The sequence below is a fragment of the Orcinus orca genome, chromosome 10, assembly GCF_937001465.1.
Source record: "Orcinus orca chromosome 10, mOrcOrc1.1, whole genome shotgun sequence".
Lineage (NCBI taxonomy): Eukaryota > Metazoa > Chordata > Mammalia > Artiodactyla > Delphinidae > Orcinus > Orcinus orca.
This window is the reverse complement of record NC_064568.1, coordinates 85214411-85233139: the sequence shown is the minus strand read 5'-3', so window position 1 is coordinate 85233139 and position 18729 is coordinate 85214411. Positions and strand designations below refer to the sequence as shown.

Genomic DNA, 18729 nt, shown 5'->3' with positions numbered 1-18729 from the left:
GATATAAATGAAATATAGTGAAAGAGCTTCTTTTAACTATTTTCGTTCTAGTAAATAATTCAGGTGACATGCTGACTCTCATTTTAAAAAATAAGGAAAACACATCTTTACTGAATGCTTATCAAAATTAGTCCCTAAAATCAAGTTTAGGAATCATGGTCTGCCCTGGCAGAGGTGACTTCCTAAAACACATATTACACATTAATAAGATCACATTTTCTTCTGATGTAACCCAATAAATAATTTTGGTAGACCACTAGATACATGGCATCATGGTATACATTGAAGTAAAGAGCCAAAAAATGTAAAATATGAAATATTTTGTCCACTTAAAATAACTATAAATAATACAAGATATATGACTCATGTCAGAATTCAAGTTTGAGGATGAACGGCAGTAAAATAGGGACTTTAAGAAGAGGGAAGAACAATTTGGGAAGGTCCCAGGAAGGAAGAAGTACTTGAACCATTCTTTGAAGAATGCCTATGATTTGTGTAAAGAGAAATAGGAAAACTCATTCTTATTGAAGAAAAACAGCAAAAGTGGACTTGCAGTGTTTGGAGTGATACCCAGTGAAACTAACCGGGACTCTAACTTGCTCAGAGCAAAGACTCTCCCTGGGTCATTGATAGCAGACAGGAGTGTGCTGAGAAGTGGGCGCAGGTTCTGGAGAAGTACAGCGTCTCAAGAGAGGAGTTTGCGACTTGAAGGTATTCTGGATTCTTGAGCACAGGTGTGTGAATGTGTAGAATGAATGATGGAAGAAAGACTGGAGACAGAGAGGTCATTGTAAATAAGCTGGCTCCGACGTAACAAAATCATAAAATATGAGGATGACTTTAGAAATGTAAGATAAATGTTAGTTTAAAGAAAAAATTTAAATGGGTTATAACCATGATCCTTATACAAATAAAAAATGAACATGTAATAAAGATTTTATTTAACTCATTGATTAATGGGGGAATTGGTAAGATGTTACAACTGGCCCAAAGGAGAATTCAAAGACCCACACATTTATAAGTGGGAAGTAATGCTGAAATAGATTTTAAATATATAGCAAAACTGGCTTATTTAACTGAGAGGCAAGTGGAGGAGAGTAGCAATTGATTTTTCTCAGAACAAAATTCATTTCCAGAGCTATGGGCAAGAATCATTTGCATTACCATTTATTATATAGAACTTACTGAGTTGTAAAATGGCTCAAAGACTATGAAAAGTACAGAGACCTGCTTAAAATCAGGCAGAAGGATGTGCTTAGATACATCCTAGTGCCTAGTTTTTCATTGAAGATACCCAGTAATCTATTCCTTTCTAGAAGTGTTCACAATTTTTTCCTATAGTCCCTACCCCCAACCTTGTGATCATAATAATCTCAGTGAGACTATTTTAATCACAGAGGTAAGCAATATCTCAAAGAAAAATACTTCCTGTCCTTTTTAGTTTGCCACTGAAAATTCACGCTTCTATATGCCACAGAATCAAGATCCAATTCTTCCTTTCAAACTGGGTTTTCCCTCTCAACAAAGAGCCTTGTTCTCCATTATACTTACTCCCGAATTAAACTCCTTGGTGGATCTGTTGGAGCGATTGAGGGTGAATGCAAGAGGTCTTTCTGTGGAGGCATTGAATAAACCAGGCTGCTGAGTGCTATTCACCATGGCAATGATTGCAATGCTCAGACTCACACGCTGGGTTATCACGGTGAAGTTTGAGAAGTGCATGATGAGAGCCAGTCCATAGCGTAATGAACAGAATTCAGGAACTAGGGAATAACACAGATGTCTGCAGTGAGTATCCTGACTGAGATCACCTTCTTTCCATTTCTCCCACTGCTAAGTCTGAGAAAACTACAGATGATTTCATGCAGTCCCACTATCTTTTTCCACCGAAATAATCGTAACTACAACCCTTCTTTGTCATATTCTTTAGTTGGCTTCAAGACAATAAATCGGGGATCTTACCATAAAGTAAAACAAATACGGCCTTTTTTCAGAGGTGTGGGAAGCAGATGAAAATATAAGAAAAATTAAATGAAGGCATTTATGTCACATTGTTCCAAAATAAAGTGCATGAGGAAGATGGGGAAGAGCCAGTCACAGAACCTGAGTCTCCTAGTTTCAAGTCTGTGGTCCCATCTGTTTTGCATATTCATCTACCATAAAGCTTGAAAGTTTATACTTAGAGAGCTGCCTTTGAATTAAGCTAACGTCCAAAGGTTCTCTTTTATTTATTTATTTTTGTTTTTTTTAATTCATGCTCATGCCTAATTCGAAATTTTCTGCTATTTCTTTTTTTTTCTTTTGAAGATGTTGGGGGTAGGAGTTTTTTAATTAATTAATTTATTTTTGCTGTGTTGGGTCTTCTTTTCTGTGTGAGGGCTTTCTCTAGTTGCTGCAAGCGGGGGCCACTCTTCATCACGGTGCGCGGGCCTCTCACTATCACGGCCTCTCTTGTTGCGGAGCACAGGCTCCAGACGCGCAGGCTCAGTAGTTGTGGCTCACGGGCCTAGTTGCTCCACGGCATGTGAGATCCTCCCAGACCAGGGCTCGAACCCATGTCCCCTGCATTAGCAGGCAGATTCTCAACCACTGCGCCACCGGGGAAGCCCCAAGGGCTCTCTTTTTAAATACCTGACATATAGTGTATAAATGAGCACAACCACTAACTCCTTAGTGTAATGTTCACTTGGAAGTATTTTTGTTGTATGTCACTAGGCTCTGCCTTCACATATATTCAGCTTAAAAAAAAACTAATATGGGGAACCATTTTTACTGTTTGTAGGTGATACGGTACTGGAGGAACTGTCATTCTGTTACAAGAGCAACACATTCTTTTAGGTCCCTGTGAAGTGGAACAATGGGCCTATATTGAAAGGGTTCCCATGTGAATGATGGATTAAATTTTTTTGCACATTTGGAGAAATGGGACTAAAGAGAAACAAAGAGAGAACCTGCGAAGAAACAGATAAACATATAAAAATATATATATAATGGGAGAAATAATTTTTAATGGCCAAATAGGCTCAGGGATGAGATTTGGTTGCCTGCAAAAGAATTATTTCCCTATTACTGGAGGTTTCCAAAGCTCATGGGAAATAACCAGCTACATAGCAAAGATATTGTAGCAGGAACTCATATATGGGTTAGGGGTTTGTTTAAAATGACTTTTTCTGGACTCATTCCATTCCTTGTGTCCTGGGATTCAGTGATCATTTGACGTAATTTCTCATAGATATCTCATTGGGGCTCCCTAAGGAAAAAGTAGCAGGTAACAGAATGAGGGGCTGGATCTGGTCCAATGTTACACTGGGAGAATCTCCACAACAGGGAGGCTTGATAAAAAACAAAGGAGAAGGAATGGAGAACGAGGATGTGGAAATAAAACTTCCACTCTTCCATAAGGTAGCCTGCAAATACAAGACGTGACTTGGGACTTCCCTGGTGGTCCAGTGGTTAAGACTCCATGCTCCCGATGCAGGGGGGCCCAGGTTCGATCCCTGGTCAGGGAACTAGAGTCCGCATGCCGCAACTAAAGGTCTTGAGTGCCGCAACTAAGACCCGGTGCAGCCAAATAAATAAATTTTAAAGAAAAAGAGAGAGAGAGAGAGAGAGAGAGAGAGAGAGAGAGATGTGGCTTTACCTTTCCTGGTGGAAGGCTTCTCATCCATTTGGCTCCTCTGGGAAATGGTACCACACTTTGTGGGGGAGATTCCCTCTGCCCTGAATCTCTTTTACCACGACGGGCTTTTATCTATGGGGAAGAAGAACAATCCAAAACAAGACACACAAATAATTTTCTCGTGTTAATGTTGCATTCTCTCATCATCAATGAAAGTTTTGACCCAACACAGGTATATGATTTACATTTTGCAGTACGCTTCCTTATTGCTATGCTTACGGAGGACTCTATTTTTATAAGAAATCTGACTAAGTCCCAGCTAAGTGACGTAGAGCTAGTCATTTAAATTCTCTAATTGGCCATTTCCTTGTCTGTTCAATAAAAATAAATCTCCTTTCTGAGTGGTGCTGCAAGAACTGAATGAAAAAATTGCAAACCACAGAGAACCATGCAAAGGTAAGGCATATTATGGCTTGAAGCAAGGTCAGAAGACAAGAAAATTAAGCCCAAGAGCTGGGGAGGAAAGTTCCAGAGCAGCCCTTTCTTTCATTTTGACCATGTTTCTGTACATCTTTCTGTACAACCAGAACAACGTCCCATGGTTCCTTCTTTGAACATGAAGAATGACATTGCATAACACATATATATAATACTAATAGTATTTAATGGTTTAAAATGTTTATTCTTGTCTTTGCTAACACAATTTGGACACTTTACTGGGCTGAAAAGTTCTTCAAATCACCTGAATGAGGGCTTTCTACTATAATTATGAATAAATCCAGCTACTTGACAGGTAAAGAGAATTCATGACCTCGAAATGGACATGTCTAATTTGATACCTGTACCCCAATATTTGGGGATTCATACATTTATTTCTTTTAGGTACAATCCTCATGCTAAGAATATCATAAGTTTTGCAGTCATTCCTAAACTGAAGCATCCATGACCTCACAAACACATGTCTCATGCTTATACTGCATCATTCAAAGCTTTGCATTCTTTCTGCGCATACATTTAACAAGACTTACCTGCACACTTAAGAATGGAGGATGGAGGATCACAATGAAAGAGACAGGTGAAGAATTTTGTTCAAAAATATTCTTTGCAGTATTATTACAACATAATATTGGAGACAAATTAACCTAACCATAAGGGTTTGGTGAGTCAATTTTAATAGATTCTTATAGTGGACTTTATTAAAATAATGTTTTCAAAGATATGGAATAATATTAAGGAAATGCCTGTACTCTAGTATACAAAACAAGCACTATGCCTGTGTTGATACAGGCACATCCAAGAAGAGAGAAATGGATTCACACGAGTGCCAGCAATGGCTATTTCTGGGTTGCAGAACACACTGTGGTCACGTAATTCTTTATGATTTTCCATATTTATCAAGTGATTTTTTTAAACAATTAGTAGTTATTTTATACTCAGTGTCTTTGAAGGAACAATAATTAGGCTTCATAAAGCCAGTCAGGGTAGTTTTCTGCTTGCCAAATGGCTCTAGAATTCTGAGAACAAGGTCACCCCACCTGAGTTTTGAAATTTTCTTTTTTTGTTACAATGTACCCAAATAGATGCCCAGTTGCCAACAAGAGAATGTCAGCACCAGGAAACATGTTGGCTTTTGCTGTGCTTTTTTTTAAACATCTTTACTGGAGTATAATTGCTTTACAATGGTGTGTTAGTTTCTGCTTTATAACAAAGTGAATCAGCTATACATATACATATATCCCCATATCACCTCCCTCTTGCGTCTCCCTCCCACCCTCCCTATCCCACACCTCTAGGTGGTCACAAAGCACCGAGCTGATCTCCCTGTGCTATGTGGCTGCTTCCCACTAGCTATCTATTTTATATTTGGTAGTGTATATATGTCAATGCTACTCTCTCACTTCGTCCCATCTTACACTTCCTCCTCCCCGTGTCCTCAAGTCCATTCTCTACGTCTGTCTCTTTATTCCTGTCCTGCCCCTACATTCTTCAGAACCATTTTTTCTTTTTTAGATTCCTTATATATGTGTTAGCACATGGTATTTGTTTTCCTTTATCTGACTTACTTCACTCTGTATGACAGACTCTAGGTCCACCCACCTCACTACAAATAACTCAATTTCGTTTCTTTTCATGGCTGAGTAATATTCCATTGTATATATGTACCACATCTTCTTTATCCATTCATCTGTCGATGGACACTTAGGTTGCTTCCATGTCCTGGCTATTGTAAACAGAGCTGCACTGAACATTGTGGTACATGACTCTTTTTGAATTATGGTTTTCTCAGGGTATATGCCCAGTAGTGGGATTGCTGGGTCGTATGGTAGTTCTATTTTTAGTTTTTTAAGGAACGTCCATACTGTTCTCCATAGTGGCTGTATCAATTTACATTCTCACCAACAGTGCAAGAGGGTTCCCTTTTCTCCACACCCTCTCCAGCATTTATTGTTTGTCGATTTTTTGATGATGGCCATTCTGACTGGTGTGAGGTGATACCTCATTGTAGTTTTTATTTTATTTATTTATTTTTTACATCTTTATTGGCGTATAATTGCTTTACAATGGTGTGTTAGTTTCTGCTTTATCACAAAGTGAGTCAGCTATACATATACATATATCCCCATATCTCTTCCCTCTTGCATTTACCACCCTCCCACCCTCCCTGTCCCACCCTTCTAGGTGGTCACAAAGCACTGAGCTGATCTACCTGTGCTATCCAGGACATGGAAGCAACCTAAATGTCCATCAACAGATGAATGGATAAAGAAGATGTGGCTCATTGTAGTTTTGATTTGCATTTCTCTAATGATTAGTGAGAAATCATTAATGATATTGAGCATTCTTTAATGTGTTTGTTGGCAATCTGTATATCTTCTTTGGAGAAATGTCTATTTAGGTCTTTTGCCCATTTTTGGATTGGGTTGTTTGTTTTTTGATATTGAGCTGCATGAGCTGCTTGTAAATTTTGGAGATTAATCCTTTGTCAGTTGCTTCATTTGTAAATATTTTCTCCCATTCTGAGGGTTGTCTTTTCGTCTTTTTTATGGTTTCCTTTGCTGTGCAATGCTTTTAAGTTCCATTTATTCCCATTTGTTTATTTTTGCTTTTATTTCCATTTCTCTAGGAGGTAGGTCAAAAAGTTTTGCTGTGCTTTGGAAGGCTTTCCAGTCCTGCTAACATCTGGATGATATCAGGGGTTCAGTTCAGGGCTCTACACTCAGATCTTAGCTGACCTGGAGTTTGGACCATTTTCTATTTGATCTCTCTTGTTATGTAAGATCCCAAGACTTGGCAGAAGGCAATTTTTCAACTGTACACTCAGCTACAAGTACTTGTACTCCAATGAAAGGTTTCCCACCAACCTCTCCAACCAATCTGACAAACATTGGGCTCTAGAGCTGAAAGAGACTTGGAGATTCTCTGACCCAACTGTTCTTTTTTTTTTTTTTGATGAGGAGATTGATGTGCAGAATGCTGGAAGTTGCTTTGAGTCACAGAGTATACTGAGTCAGCACCAGGTCTCCCGATGCCCAGACTACTGCTTTTTTCTATCTATTAATACTACTTCCTCTTTATGGGCATATTTTAAGCACAAGCTTAAAATACAATTGGGTAGTTTCATTTTAAGGTATTCCAGATAGGAATTTATATGATTTTAATTTAAGGTTTTTTTTAAAAAATTGAAGTATAGTTGATTTACAATATTATATTAGTTTCAGGTGTACAGCATAGTGATTCAGTATTTTTGCAGATTATACTCCATTCTAAGTTATTACAAGATAATTGCCATAATTCCCTCTGCTCTATAGTATATCCTTGTTGCTTATCTATGATTTTAAATTAAGTTTTAATCATTTATTCCAGAAGGAAATTTGATGATGAAAATACTTTCAGGTTGAGCTTTGAATATTTAAATAAAAAAAAAAAGACTACTCTTTCTTGCTTTTTTTTTTTGGCGGTATGTGGGCCTCTCACTGTTGTGGCCTCTCCCGTTGCGGAGCACAGGCTCCGGACGTGCAGGCTCAGCGGCCATGGCTCACTGGCCCAGCCGCTCCGCGGCATGTGGGATCTTCCCGGACCAGGGCACGAACCCCTGTCCCCTAGCATCGGTAGGCGGACTTTCAACCACTGCGCCACCAGGGAAGCCCTTTCTTGCTTTTTTGATTAGTGGAATTATATCACAAACCCATCCCTTCAGTTCCCATTCCATCTGCTGCCATCCCTACCTTGGCTTTCATCGTTTCAAATGCTACTTTGAAATTTGCCTTAATAGCTAACTTCAGTTGTTAATTGCCCTGTTTCCTGTGTATGAGACAAATGCAGAAATCAGGCAGACATCCCAAACCAATCGAAAAGAGGGTCCTTCTGTGACATAGTAATGGCAACTATTTTTCTAAAATAATCACAGAAGCATATGATAGTATGCGATCTGAGAATTGGCATAATTGATATCACTTAGAGACAGTGGAATGAGTTTTAGCCCAATTACAAACATTGTCAAGGACCTTCCTACTCAGGAGTGACATTTCTAAAAAATAGTGAATCCTAGTGTCAAAGCTGTAAATAGGGGCTTCCCTGGTGGCGCAGTGGTTGAGAGTCCGCCTGCCGATGCAGGGGACACGGGTTCGTGCCCCGGTCCGGGAAGATCCCACATGCCGCTGAGCAGCTAGGCCCGTGAGCCATGGCCGCTGAGCCTGCACGTCCAGAGCCTATGCTCCATAACGGGAGAGGCCACAACAGTGAGAGGCCTGCGTACCGCAAAAAAAAAACAAACCTGTAAATAGACATGGAAAAAATGAATTAAAATTAAGTAAAATAAAAATTCTATACTTTAAAAATAATTTTATGACACAAAATAGAGTTATATTTGGTATAAAAATAATATAGACATAGACAAGATGACACGCATAAGCAAAATAATTTTTATCCTCTTACTATTAGTCTAGAACTCACTATTTTGTTATAATGGTCTTTCTGTTGCTCTTAGATTTCCCTTAATACTGAGCCTGTCTTGCATCACCTCTGTTAGCCAAGTCCCCTAGTTTACTCAAAGTAAATGTTACATGTGGTTGAAAGAGCAGGAACCTGCAGGTCAAAGGGTATCCAAGGACCAATTCTTCTCTGTCATTTACAGTCCGAGTAAAGCAGAGCAGATTTTATAAGATCCCAGAGCTGTCACAGTTTCATAGGAAAAATGGGGATAATATTACTTCACAGGACTATTGGGAATGAAAACAAAGGTATGAGACACACCTTCTCAATGTAAAATATCATACATTGTAAAATGTTATTGATATTAACAACAGAAATAATAATAAGTAGTCACAAGACTGGCACTTGGGCCCTCTCAGATTAATAAATACAGGTTTACAGCAAATGAAATATCTTTCTGTAAAAATGCTTTTGATTGATTGTTAAATTGGTTTTAAATGTTTCCTTCTAGAAGTGGGTTCTTCTGGACTAGAATCCAGAAGATGGATGAGGAAGGGACGCACCTTGCTACCAACACAAGAGAACATGCCAAGAAGTAATTTCTTCCATGCTAGTCAAACTGAGGCCTCTTTTATCACCTGTTTACCTTTCTGAAAGATTGGTAGTTCTGGAATAAAATTGGTTATTCCAGTAGGTCATTTACATCATGCTGTTAGTTCATGTGAACGTAATCATGAAAAAAAGAAAAAGAAAAATGTACTAAGCGGGCTTCCCTGGTGGCGCAGTGGTTGAGAGTCCGCCTGCCGATGCAGGGGACACGGGTTCGTGCCCCGGTCCAGGAAGATTCCACATGCCGCGGAGCGGCTGGGCCCGTGAGCCATGGCCGCTGAGGCTGGTTGTCTGGAGCCTGTGCTCCGCAACGGGAGAGGCCACAACAGTGAGAGGCCCGCGTACCGAAAAAAAAAAAAAAAATGTACTAAGCACCAATAGTAGGTAATCCTAGAAGGCAGGGTTAGGTCAAAATTAAGGTGCAACTTGGGCCCTGCCCACAGGGGACTCACAGCTCTGCTCACCAAGAAATAACACAGAAGTGTTTGGGCACCTTTCCTCCAAGGAACAACCTCAGGTATATCTTCCAGGCCTGTATGAGTCCATCTCTGCTATGGAATCGGGGTTTTCTCTGGGCAGGATGGGAGAGGGCACCTTCATTGCGTCTTTTCCCCTAGGCCTTCCCATTACAGCACTGTTAGGTACTAACCATAATCTCTTGGGGCACCTTTCCTCAGCTGTACAATGAGGGCAACAAACCAGGTGATCTCCACAAGTGTAGAGGTTTTCTTGCCTTCAATCTTATCCACAACTTTGTTCATATTCTCCTTTTCCTGAGAGACAATTTCAACTATATACAGAAATCTGAAAAGGCCCATGAATCACAGTCCCCAACTTCATTAGTTCTGATCCAGTATTTTATTCTGCAGCCAAAGCCTGTTCGATTCATCAAGGTGTCACAGTAAATACTTACGGAATCCTTGGAGAAGTGACAATTGTCTGCAGAGTCCATTGACACTGGTGGCCTCCCAAGCCTTGCTGTAGGGTCTTGACTGAGTCAATTACATTTTTTAGAAAGTTTCTTCTTCATTTTGAAATCAGAAACCATATTCCCAGGTGGAGATCCTTAGGCTGCTGACAATGTTCTCCTCTGACTTTCCCTTAAACTGTTCCCTCCCTTTAATGGATCTCTGATTGATTAGTAATTATCCTCTGATCCCCAAAGAAGAAATGCACTTACCTTCACCATTAAACCAGTATTGTAAGCCCTAGACTATAGGCTACCTTGAAGAAAGAAGGCATTTTCGTCCCTTCTTCTCTTTCAAATAATTCCACAATTTCACAAGGATAAATATTGCATCACACGGCAGGCAGACTGCACTAGGTTTAGCCCTATGTTCTCGGAGCAGAGAGCCTGGGTTTGGCTTTGCCGCTTAATTTTTAACTTCATTTTCAAGTTCTCACTGATAGAATATCTCAAAAGATGACACCATGTTTTTTCTGCTTTGAAGTCTGCAGACAGCTGAAAAAGTCAACATGACTTTTTCCTGAAGGGGAGGCAGCATGATGTGGAAGAAAGATTAGGGCTCCTGGAACTGGAGGAATGAGGTCAACCCCACCTTCACTTCCTAGTGTTTTCTGTGGCCTTGGACAAGTCATTTAACCTCCTTGAACTGGTTTCTACCTTAGTAAAACAAGGGTTTAATGCTCAACTCATGAGGTTATTGGGCAAATAAAATGAAATACATATGCTAACCAGTAATAGGTCCTCAATAAATGAGATGCCCCCATAAAAGGGTTCTGTTAAACCAGCTAGACTTTCCTTAAGCATTTGGTGCTCACAGCTTAATAAATGTGAACTTTGGCTACTCTGACATCTTCCCATGAAGCTACCCTGCATCCTTCCTTCCTGCTTCTTATCTGTGCTCTTTCTCATCCAGTCTCTACTTGACTCTTGGTATTTGGACTTGTGTTTTATTTGAGATTCTTAAATTTTGGACTGTGGTTGCTACTGGGTCTTCCCAGTTTGACTCTCAGCCCTTATAAAATGAGGTGAAGTCCTGCCCTTTCTGCCTTTATTAGCTTTAAACTGCCTTAGTTGAGTTTCCCTGTCCCAGTTAGTCTTGCCCAAGGAGCCTATTGGGACCAGCACCTTAGCTTAACTACTTGTTTCCTCTGTATTAGTGTTCTATTGTGGCTGTAATCAATTACCACAAACTTAGTGACTTAAAGCACCATATATTTATTCTTCCAGTTCTGGAGGTCAGAAGTCCCAAATGGGTTTCCCTGGGCCAAAAATCAAGATGCCGTCAGGGCCACACTCTCCCTGGAGGCTTTAGGGGAGAATCTATTTCATTTTTTCTGGCTTCTAGATGTCACCTGCCTTCCTTGGCTAATGGTCACGTCCTCCATCTTTAAAGGCAGCAGCATAACATCTTCAAATCTTTCTAACTCTGACCCTCCTACCTCCCTCTTTATAAGGACCCTGGTAATTATATTGGGCTCACTTGGAAAATCCAGGATAATCTTCATGTCTCAAAATCCTTAATCATACACACAAAGTCCCCTTTGCCATACAAGGTAACACGTTCACAGGTTGCGGGGATTAGGATGTGAAAATCTTCAGGTGGCATTCCTCAGCCTACCACAGTCCACTTTTGAAAAGTGGAGAAGTAGCACGGAGAGCTGAAACAACAGTGTCTTCCTTCCTGTAATTGAAAATTCTGGTTATGACTTATTATAAAGTCATTCTGTACTTGGTCAGCCAATAAAAATAGTTAAAAAGAGGGCAAATGAGAACTTCTTTTGCCTAGTTTGCCCCAATGAAGGTGTGACATTTTCTAATTTGTGCAAAGGTACAGCATGACCTGGCAGCAGCCTTGGCAGAAAAAGTAGCTGAGACTGGATCCCCAAAATAGGACTAAATATAATAAGGAAAGAGTGATCAACAGTGTCCAATGCCAGAAGGTTCAAACTATATTTTTCCAGCTACATATTTTGTTTAAGTAGTGTAGTCCTATAGTTGGATTTTGCAAGCTCCCTGAAGGAATCGTGTACTTTGAGAATTTCTATATCCGTAGCTCTTGGCACAGTATTTGGACTATAGAATATATTCAATAAACATTAGTTCATTGAATGGATGAATTCTTGAGTCATGCTTGCCATTAAAAATCAAGATTACTGTAGCTGGTCCAAACCCCTTAGCCCCCATCATGATTTTCACATAACAAAGTGTCAAATCAACTCAGTGAGCTCCACACTTAATAAGTATCTATAACTTATTTACAAATATCAAGAGTAATGTAGCAGAAAAGATCAGAATCTTAAAAAGTTAAGTCTTTTTGGCCTGACATTAGCAGCTGTTTCTAATCAGAGCAGTTGAATCCCACACTCTTTTCTGAGAATTTATTATATTCCAGACAGGATGCTAGCTTCTGAGAATATCAATTTGTTTAAGACCTAACCCATGACTCCACAGAGTTCAGAGTCCACTGAGCGAGACTATACACAAAGACAGACAACTAGGATGAAAAGTAATAAAAACTAACAATATAAGCGTGCACAAAGCACTAGGAGAGAACAAATAAGGACCCCTGTCAACACAGGGGTGTCAGAGGAAGGCCTTCTGGAGAAGGCGGTCTGGTCAGTCTTCATGGGTGCCGTGAAAGAGCCAGTAATATAGGGAAAGGACTTTCCAGAAAGAACACGGCCATAGAGGTAGGTGTGGGGAATTAGAATTGTTCAACATCCCTGGGGATTAAAGTACAAAGGCATGAAGGAAATTTGGTCAACTGACGGGAAACATGACAAACATTAAAAAAAAAAATCAATTGCTTTTCTCAGTAGTAGAAATAACTAGCCAAGAATGGAAATTGAAAGAAGCTTTTAATGTTCTCTAGTAACAAAAACTCTAAAATTTTTAGGAATTATTTGAACAAGAAAAGTATGACTCAAAGGAAGAAAACAATAAAATTGCATTAAAAGACATAAAACAAGATCTGGCTAAATGGAACTATATACTATATGATTGGGTGGGAGAACTTAATATCATAAAAATATTGATCTTTTCTGAATTAATAGACAGATTCAGTAAAAATCCAACTAGAAGAAGAAAAGATGGAAGGACACACTGGAAATGCCCTAAATGTTCATCAATGGGACTAACAGAATACATTGTGATACAGCCTTATCACAGAAAATTAAGCAACAGTTTAATAGAATGAGTTGCACCTATACCATTTGACTTGGATGCTTTTGTACAGTGTCATGTAATTTTTTTTTTTTTTGCGGTACGCAGGCCTCTCACTGTTGTGGCCCCTCCCGTTGCGGAGCACAGGCTCCGGATGCGCAGGCTCAGCGGCCATGGCTCACGGGCCCAGCCGCTCCGCGGCATGTGGGATCCTCCCAGACTGGGGCACGAACCCGTGTCCCCTGCATCGGCAGGCGGACTCTCAACCACTGTGCCACCAGGGAAGCCCAATATCATGTAATTTTAAATGAGTAAAGCAGATGCAGAGTACATTGAAAGAGATCCATTTTTTTCTAAATTTTAAATTTATTTATCCAATTTCGAATTTATTTACCCAAGAAAAGCCTCTATGAGTATTTTTGTATGAGATTCTATGAGCCAGACTGGCTGTTAACTTTGGTTATCTGATTTGGGTAACTAGTGAGATGCTAAAAGAAACCTATAAAACTAAACAAAAAGGTGACTACAGAAAAGGAACAGTTATAGCCTATGCATGTAGAATTGTGTGTGTGTGTGTGTGTAAGTTTACATATGCACACATTTGTCTATGTGTGTACGTACATGTACATACATATACGTATGTATGGGTTTCTTTGTTTTTCTGTTCTGCGTTCTGAACAAATCTCTCAAAATTTTCTTCCACTGCCCTAAAATAGCACTTCTTAAATTTAATGTGCATATGAATTACATAGGGAACTTATTAAAGTGTTAAATATATGGGTCTGGGTGGGCCTGAGGTTTAGCATTTGTATCAAGCTTCCAGATGGTGCAAGTTCCCATGCTGCTGGCCCATTGTTACTTTGTGTAGAAAGAAATGCTCTTATACTCTCTTCCATTGTATTTAGTCTACAATTCATTCCAGGAATAATATTTAGTCAAAAATTTATTTAGCAATAGAGGTCCTTCTTTCAATGCCCATATTTTTCCTAGGATTTCTAAATTGTAAAAATAGTCAACTTTTCTTGTTTAATTTCTACTTATTTCAGTTTCGTAATTTCCTGGTGATTTTAACTAGAAGTTAATCCTTCATTTATTTCCTTGAGCAGTCTAAACATAGTTACCTTTGTCTGACTAAAATTATTTTCTTTTAAAGTAAATTCATGTTCTGTTTGTTGAGTTTGACTGCTGTCTTTTAGGTCTATATTCATAAATTTTGAAATTTGGGGGTACAAACCAAATTAGTGTCTTTACTTATGTCTCTTTCTCAGTCTCTCTCTTCTCTCCCCTCACTGTCTCTCTCAGTGCTTACCTTACACTGTCTAGAATTTTTTGTGTCACCTTCATCTGCATTTTAAGGTTCATGTTCCAGAACCATTCCAGGGCTTACCCTAGCATTCCAGGTCTCCTGCCCTGTGATAATATTGTGGTCATCCCAAATCTGGTCTCTGTTCCTGTGGGCAGCTTGATTGAGGTCCCAGTTGCCAGCCTTAGTCTGTGTTTGCCCCGCTGCCTCCTCAGGACTCTATCTTGCGAAGGCCCATAGCCCTGGATGTCATCAGTCACAGAATGATCTGCCGCCTCTTTCATCATGTGTTACATTCTAAGATGACCTCAGTCACCCCTGTCTCCTCCATGTTCATGCCTTTGAGTGTGACCTGTGATTTGCTTCCAACCAACAGAATATAACAAAAGTGAAGGAATGTCATTTCCATTATTATATTATATATTATTATATTATATATTATTTTATTATATTATATATTATTATATTATATATTATTTTATTATATTATATATTATTATATTATATATTATTATATTATATTATCCTCCATCTTGCTAACAGGTTTGCTCTCTTACGCTTTTGTTGGCTTGGAGGAAACAAGTGATTGTATTAGGGAACACCCACCCAGGCAGAAACTAGGAGCCTGTAGGAACTGAGGCAGCCTCCACCAGGAAATTTAAACCTTCAGTTCTGCAGCTGCAAGGAACTGGATTTTGCCAACAACTCGAGGGAGCTTGGAAGTGGATATTTCCCCCATCATGATGAGACTTCAGTCTCTTCCAACACCTGGATTGCAGCCAGGTGAGACCCTGAAGCAGAGAACCCAGCTAAGCCATGTCTGAACGGACCTACAGACACTGGGTAAAAATAAATACGCAGTTTTTCAAGCCACTAAGTTTCTAGTAATTCATTTTGCAGCAATAGATAACTAATACCCATGAGCAGTAGAGTCTATCAGCACTAGATGTCAAACAGTGAGCCTCTCTCTGGTCCCATGTCCTTACAGAGACCACTCTTTATCTCTATCCTCTTAATTCTGAGAGGTCAGATTCCCAGACACCACTACCAGCTCTCAGTCCTCGGGTTCGGTAGGCCTGTGGCCTCAGCCCTGTGCAAAGATTTCTCCTTACTTTCTAGCTTACAGAGATGTTTATACTGTTTCTAAGTTTTGTTATTTCCCTCCTCTACTTATATTTTACCTACGAAATAGATAAAATATAATGAAATGAAATAAAGGAGAATGAATTTTATATTCATCTTAACCATCTTTACTCCAGTAAAGATATTTAAAAAAAGACACTTAAACACTAAAAAAACCACAAAAAAACCCATATATTTTTACACACTGGTCTGATTATTTTCCTCAGATAATGTCTTGGAAGTAAAATAAGTGGCTCAGTTGTAACACTTACTACCAGACTGCCTTCCAGGGTGGTCATTACTTCACATTTACAACAGGCAATTCTCTAACAAGGGCCCATGTCCTTGTACTTTATGCAATCCTAGTCTCCAGTTCTTCTGCTTTTATTTCTCTAATTTATGCAACACCCCAAGTCCTCAATAACCCTGCGTTGATGCTGTTGGGAGTACCAACTCTATCTCCTCCAGAACACAGGCAGAAGTTCCTCTTAGAAAAATGTCAATCCATCATAACCTCAAGTCTCCCCAATGTCATTTTCCACCTAATTTCTTTGTATGACTTGGGTCTCAGGATAGGCAGTTACCCCTGAAGTTTGATACCTGGATTTGTCTGAATTCTTAACCGAAACTTTAGACCACATCCAACGGAACACACTGCCTCTCAAGCCTTCAGCCGAGCTTATAGTTTTAACTACATAATTACCACCTGAGCATCTTCCAACGCAAAAGCTGCAAAAGGACTCGGTCTTCAAAATTCACTTAACATGCTGCACTGTACCAAATGTTAGAATGAGATAGAAAATATTTTTCAGGATTTAAAGGCCCAAGATCTTCCAACAATCAACTTACCACTTCCCAAGTTTCATGGGGGAGATTGGCAGTGGAGACATTCCAGGATCAGTGGCTCTAATCTAGGAGGGAGCTTCAGAATCACCGGGGGAATTTTAGGAAAACACAGGTGCCGGGCTTCTCAGGAGTGAAGCTTAAGCATGTGGATGGCAGCAAAACTTCCCCTTTAAAAAAACAGCTGCTGCATCTCTAGACAAATGAAGACTGCTTTTTAAATTCTTATTATAAAGCTTGGCCTTAACCTAGTGGTTCTCAACCTTGGATAAACATTCAAACTGCCTGGGGAGATTTACAGAGCGCTAGTGCCTGAGCCAAACCCCAGAGATCCTGTTCTAATTATTCTCAAGTGTGTCCTGGGTGATTAGAATTTGAAAAGCTCCTCAGGTGATTCTAATGTTCAGCCAGCCTGAACATGATTGAAATGATTAAAACCCTTCACATGGAGATTTTATTCTGGACAGCTGAGCTAGACCATGGATCAGTCACCGGAAATAAAAGAGAGGCCACAGACTCATTTCCCAAAGAAAGCCGTTGCCCTCTTCTAGATGTATAAAGAAGCCCTGGACACACTGTATCTAAAGCAGACCCAGGACAGATACTCCAGAAAATGCTGGATGAAGCAATAGGAGTCTTGGCTTTAGACTGTACCCTCTCCCACTCTAATACTAATTCCCAGTGAAGTGTTACCAAACTGACCACTGTGTCAATTGGCAAAGCAGGAGTGTGTGTGGGTGTACGTGCATGACTTTCTACCCCAAACATACAGAAAAATATGATTCAACTTTCAGCATAGATCAAATTTTGTGTTCTAGTATTGTTTGATTTCAAATTATATCTTGGAGAGAATGCATGATTTTGAACTGGATAAATGCTCCCCACTGCTGAACCCCAAGTGCCTGACCCTGGGTTGACCCAGATCTCTCTCTCTGAAGGCTGAACGGAGCCATCATAACTCTAATGGGCAAAAGGCTGGTCTGGAAGTTCTCTCAGCTGCAGAAAGAGAAAAAGAACAAAACAAGCAAGCAAGCAAGCAAACAAGCCACCACAACACAAAACCGTGGAGGGGAGAGAGAGGAAGACGGGACTAAGGAGTGATAGTGTGATTTGATATTCAGAGGGGCGTGTGTGTGTGTGTGTGTGTGTGTGTGTGTGTGTGTGTGTGTGTGTGTGTTTGAGAGAGAAACAGAGAGATAGAGACAGACATAGACAGAGACAAAAAGAGAGATAGAGCCCCAGCCCCAATAGGGAGGAACAAAACGGCTTATCTCTTTCCTAGGATTCCTCCATCTTGCAGCCTAAAGACACAGGGCCCCTACTTGCACTCTTAGTGATATGGGTCAAGGGTCAATGGGACTTGTGGTTTTTAAAAACTTTTTATTTTGAAATAATTTCAGACTTACAGAAAAGTTACAAGAAGAATACAAAGAACTCTCATATATAACCTTTACCTAGATTCACCTATTGTTAATATTACTCTTCTCTCCACCTATCCATCTATTTATAGATCTGTATCTCTCTCTATACATATAATTGCCGAAGCATCTGAGAATAAGTTGTAGGTCTCATCCTCTTTTAGCTTTAATACTTTATCCCTAAATTGGAACTTTGCCAGCTGTCCCAATATGTCTCTTATAACATTTCCCTCCCTCAATTCAGGATCACACATTGCATTTAGCTGTCATGTTTCTTTAGTCTCTTTTAATCTGGAAAAGTTCCTCAGCTTCTTTACCTTTCATGACAATGAGTTTTTAAAGATTATAGGTGAGGTGTTTTATAGATTGATTTTTTAAACTTCCCAGCAATGTGCCCTTGAAGACCAAAGATGTATTGGCAGCAGAGTTTGAAACAAGTGGAAGGTACATAGGAACCACCGAAAAGGGTCTGATCCAAGGGCTGAAAGCCTTGTCATCCCACTACTGCTTTATCAGGTATAGATCTAGGGACCCGGCAGCACCTTCACTGTCCTGAAGGGTGTTAGAACGTAGAGGAGTCTTCCTAGAGGTGGGAGACTTATGGGAAGGGAGGCTGAGATTGAGTTTGGCTGTGGCTAAGTGTCAGGGAAGGGTTTTTGTTCATCTCTGGATGGAATCAGGTTCTGTCTGCAGGTCAGGGGTCCTTGAGATCTAGACTTAGGCTGTCTGGGACCCTTTGAGGGGAGGGGATTAG

At 39.9% G+C, this 18729-nt stretch overlaps 1 protein-coding gene and 1 non-coding gene across 3 annotated transcripts in view; one reads left to right on the top strand and one right to left on the bottom strand.

The window, feature by feature from the left end:
- The window catches only part of SLC17A2 (solute carrier family 17 member 2), a 60890-nt gene that overhangs the window by 13707 nt on the left and 28454 nt on the right, over positions 1-18729 (bottom strand). For both annotated transcript variants that reach the window (XM_033434712.2, XM_049693680.1), the window contains exons 2-3: positions 3641-3751; positions 1552-1763 (exon numbers count right to left, since the gene is read on the bottom strand). In XM_033434712.2, coding sequence (XP_033290603.2) covers positions 1552-1763; positions 3641-3668 — 240 coding nt within the window. In that variant the 5' untranslated portion in view covers positions 3669-3751. The remainder of the gene's footprint in view (positions 1-1551; positions 1764-3640; positions 3752-18729) is intronic.
- TRNAR-CCG (transfer RNA arginine (anticodon CCG)) lies at positions 3436-3509 on the top strand. The gene has a single exon. It is a non-coding gene; the product is annotated as a tRNA-Arg (tRNA).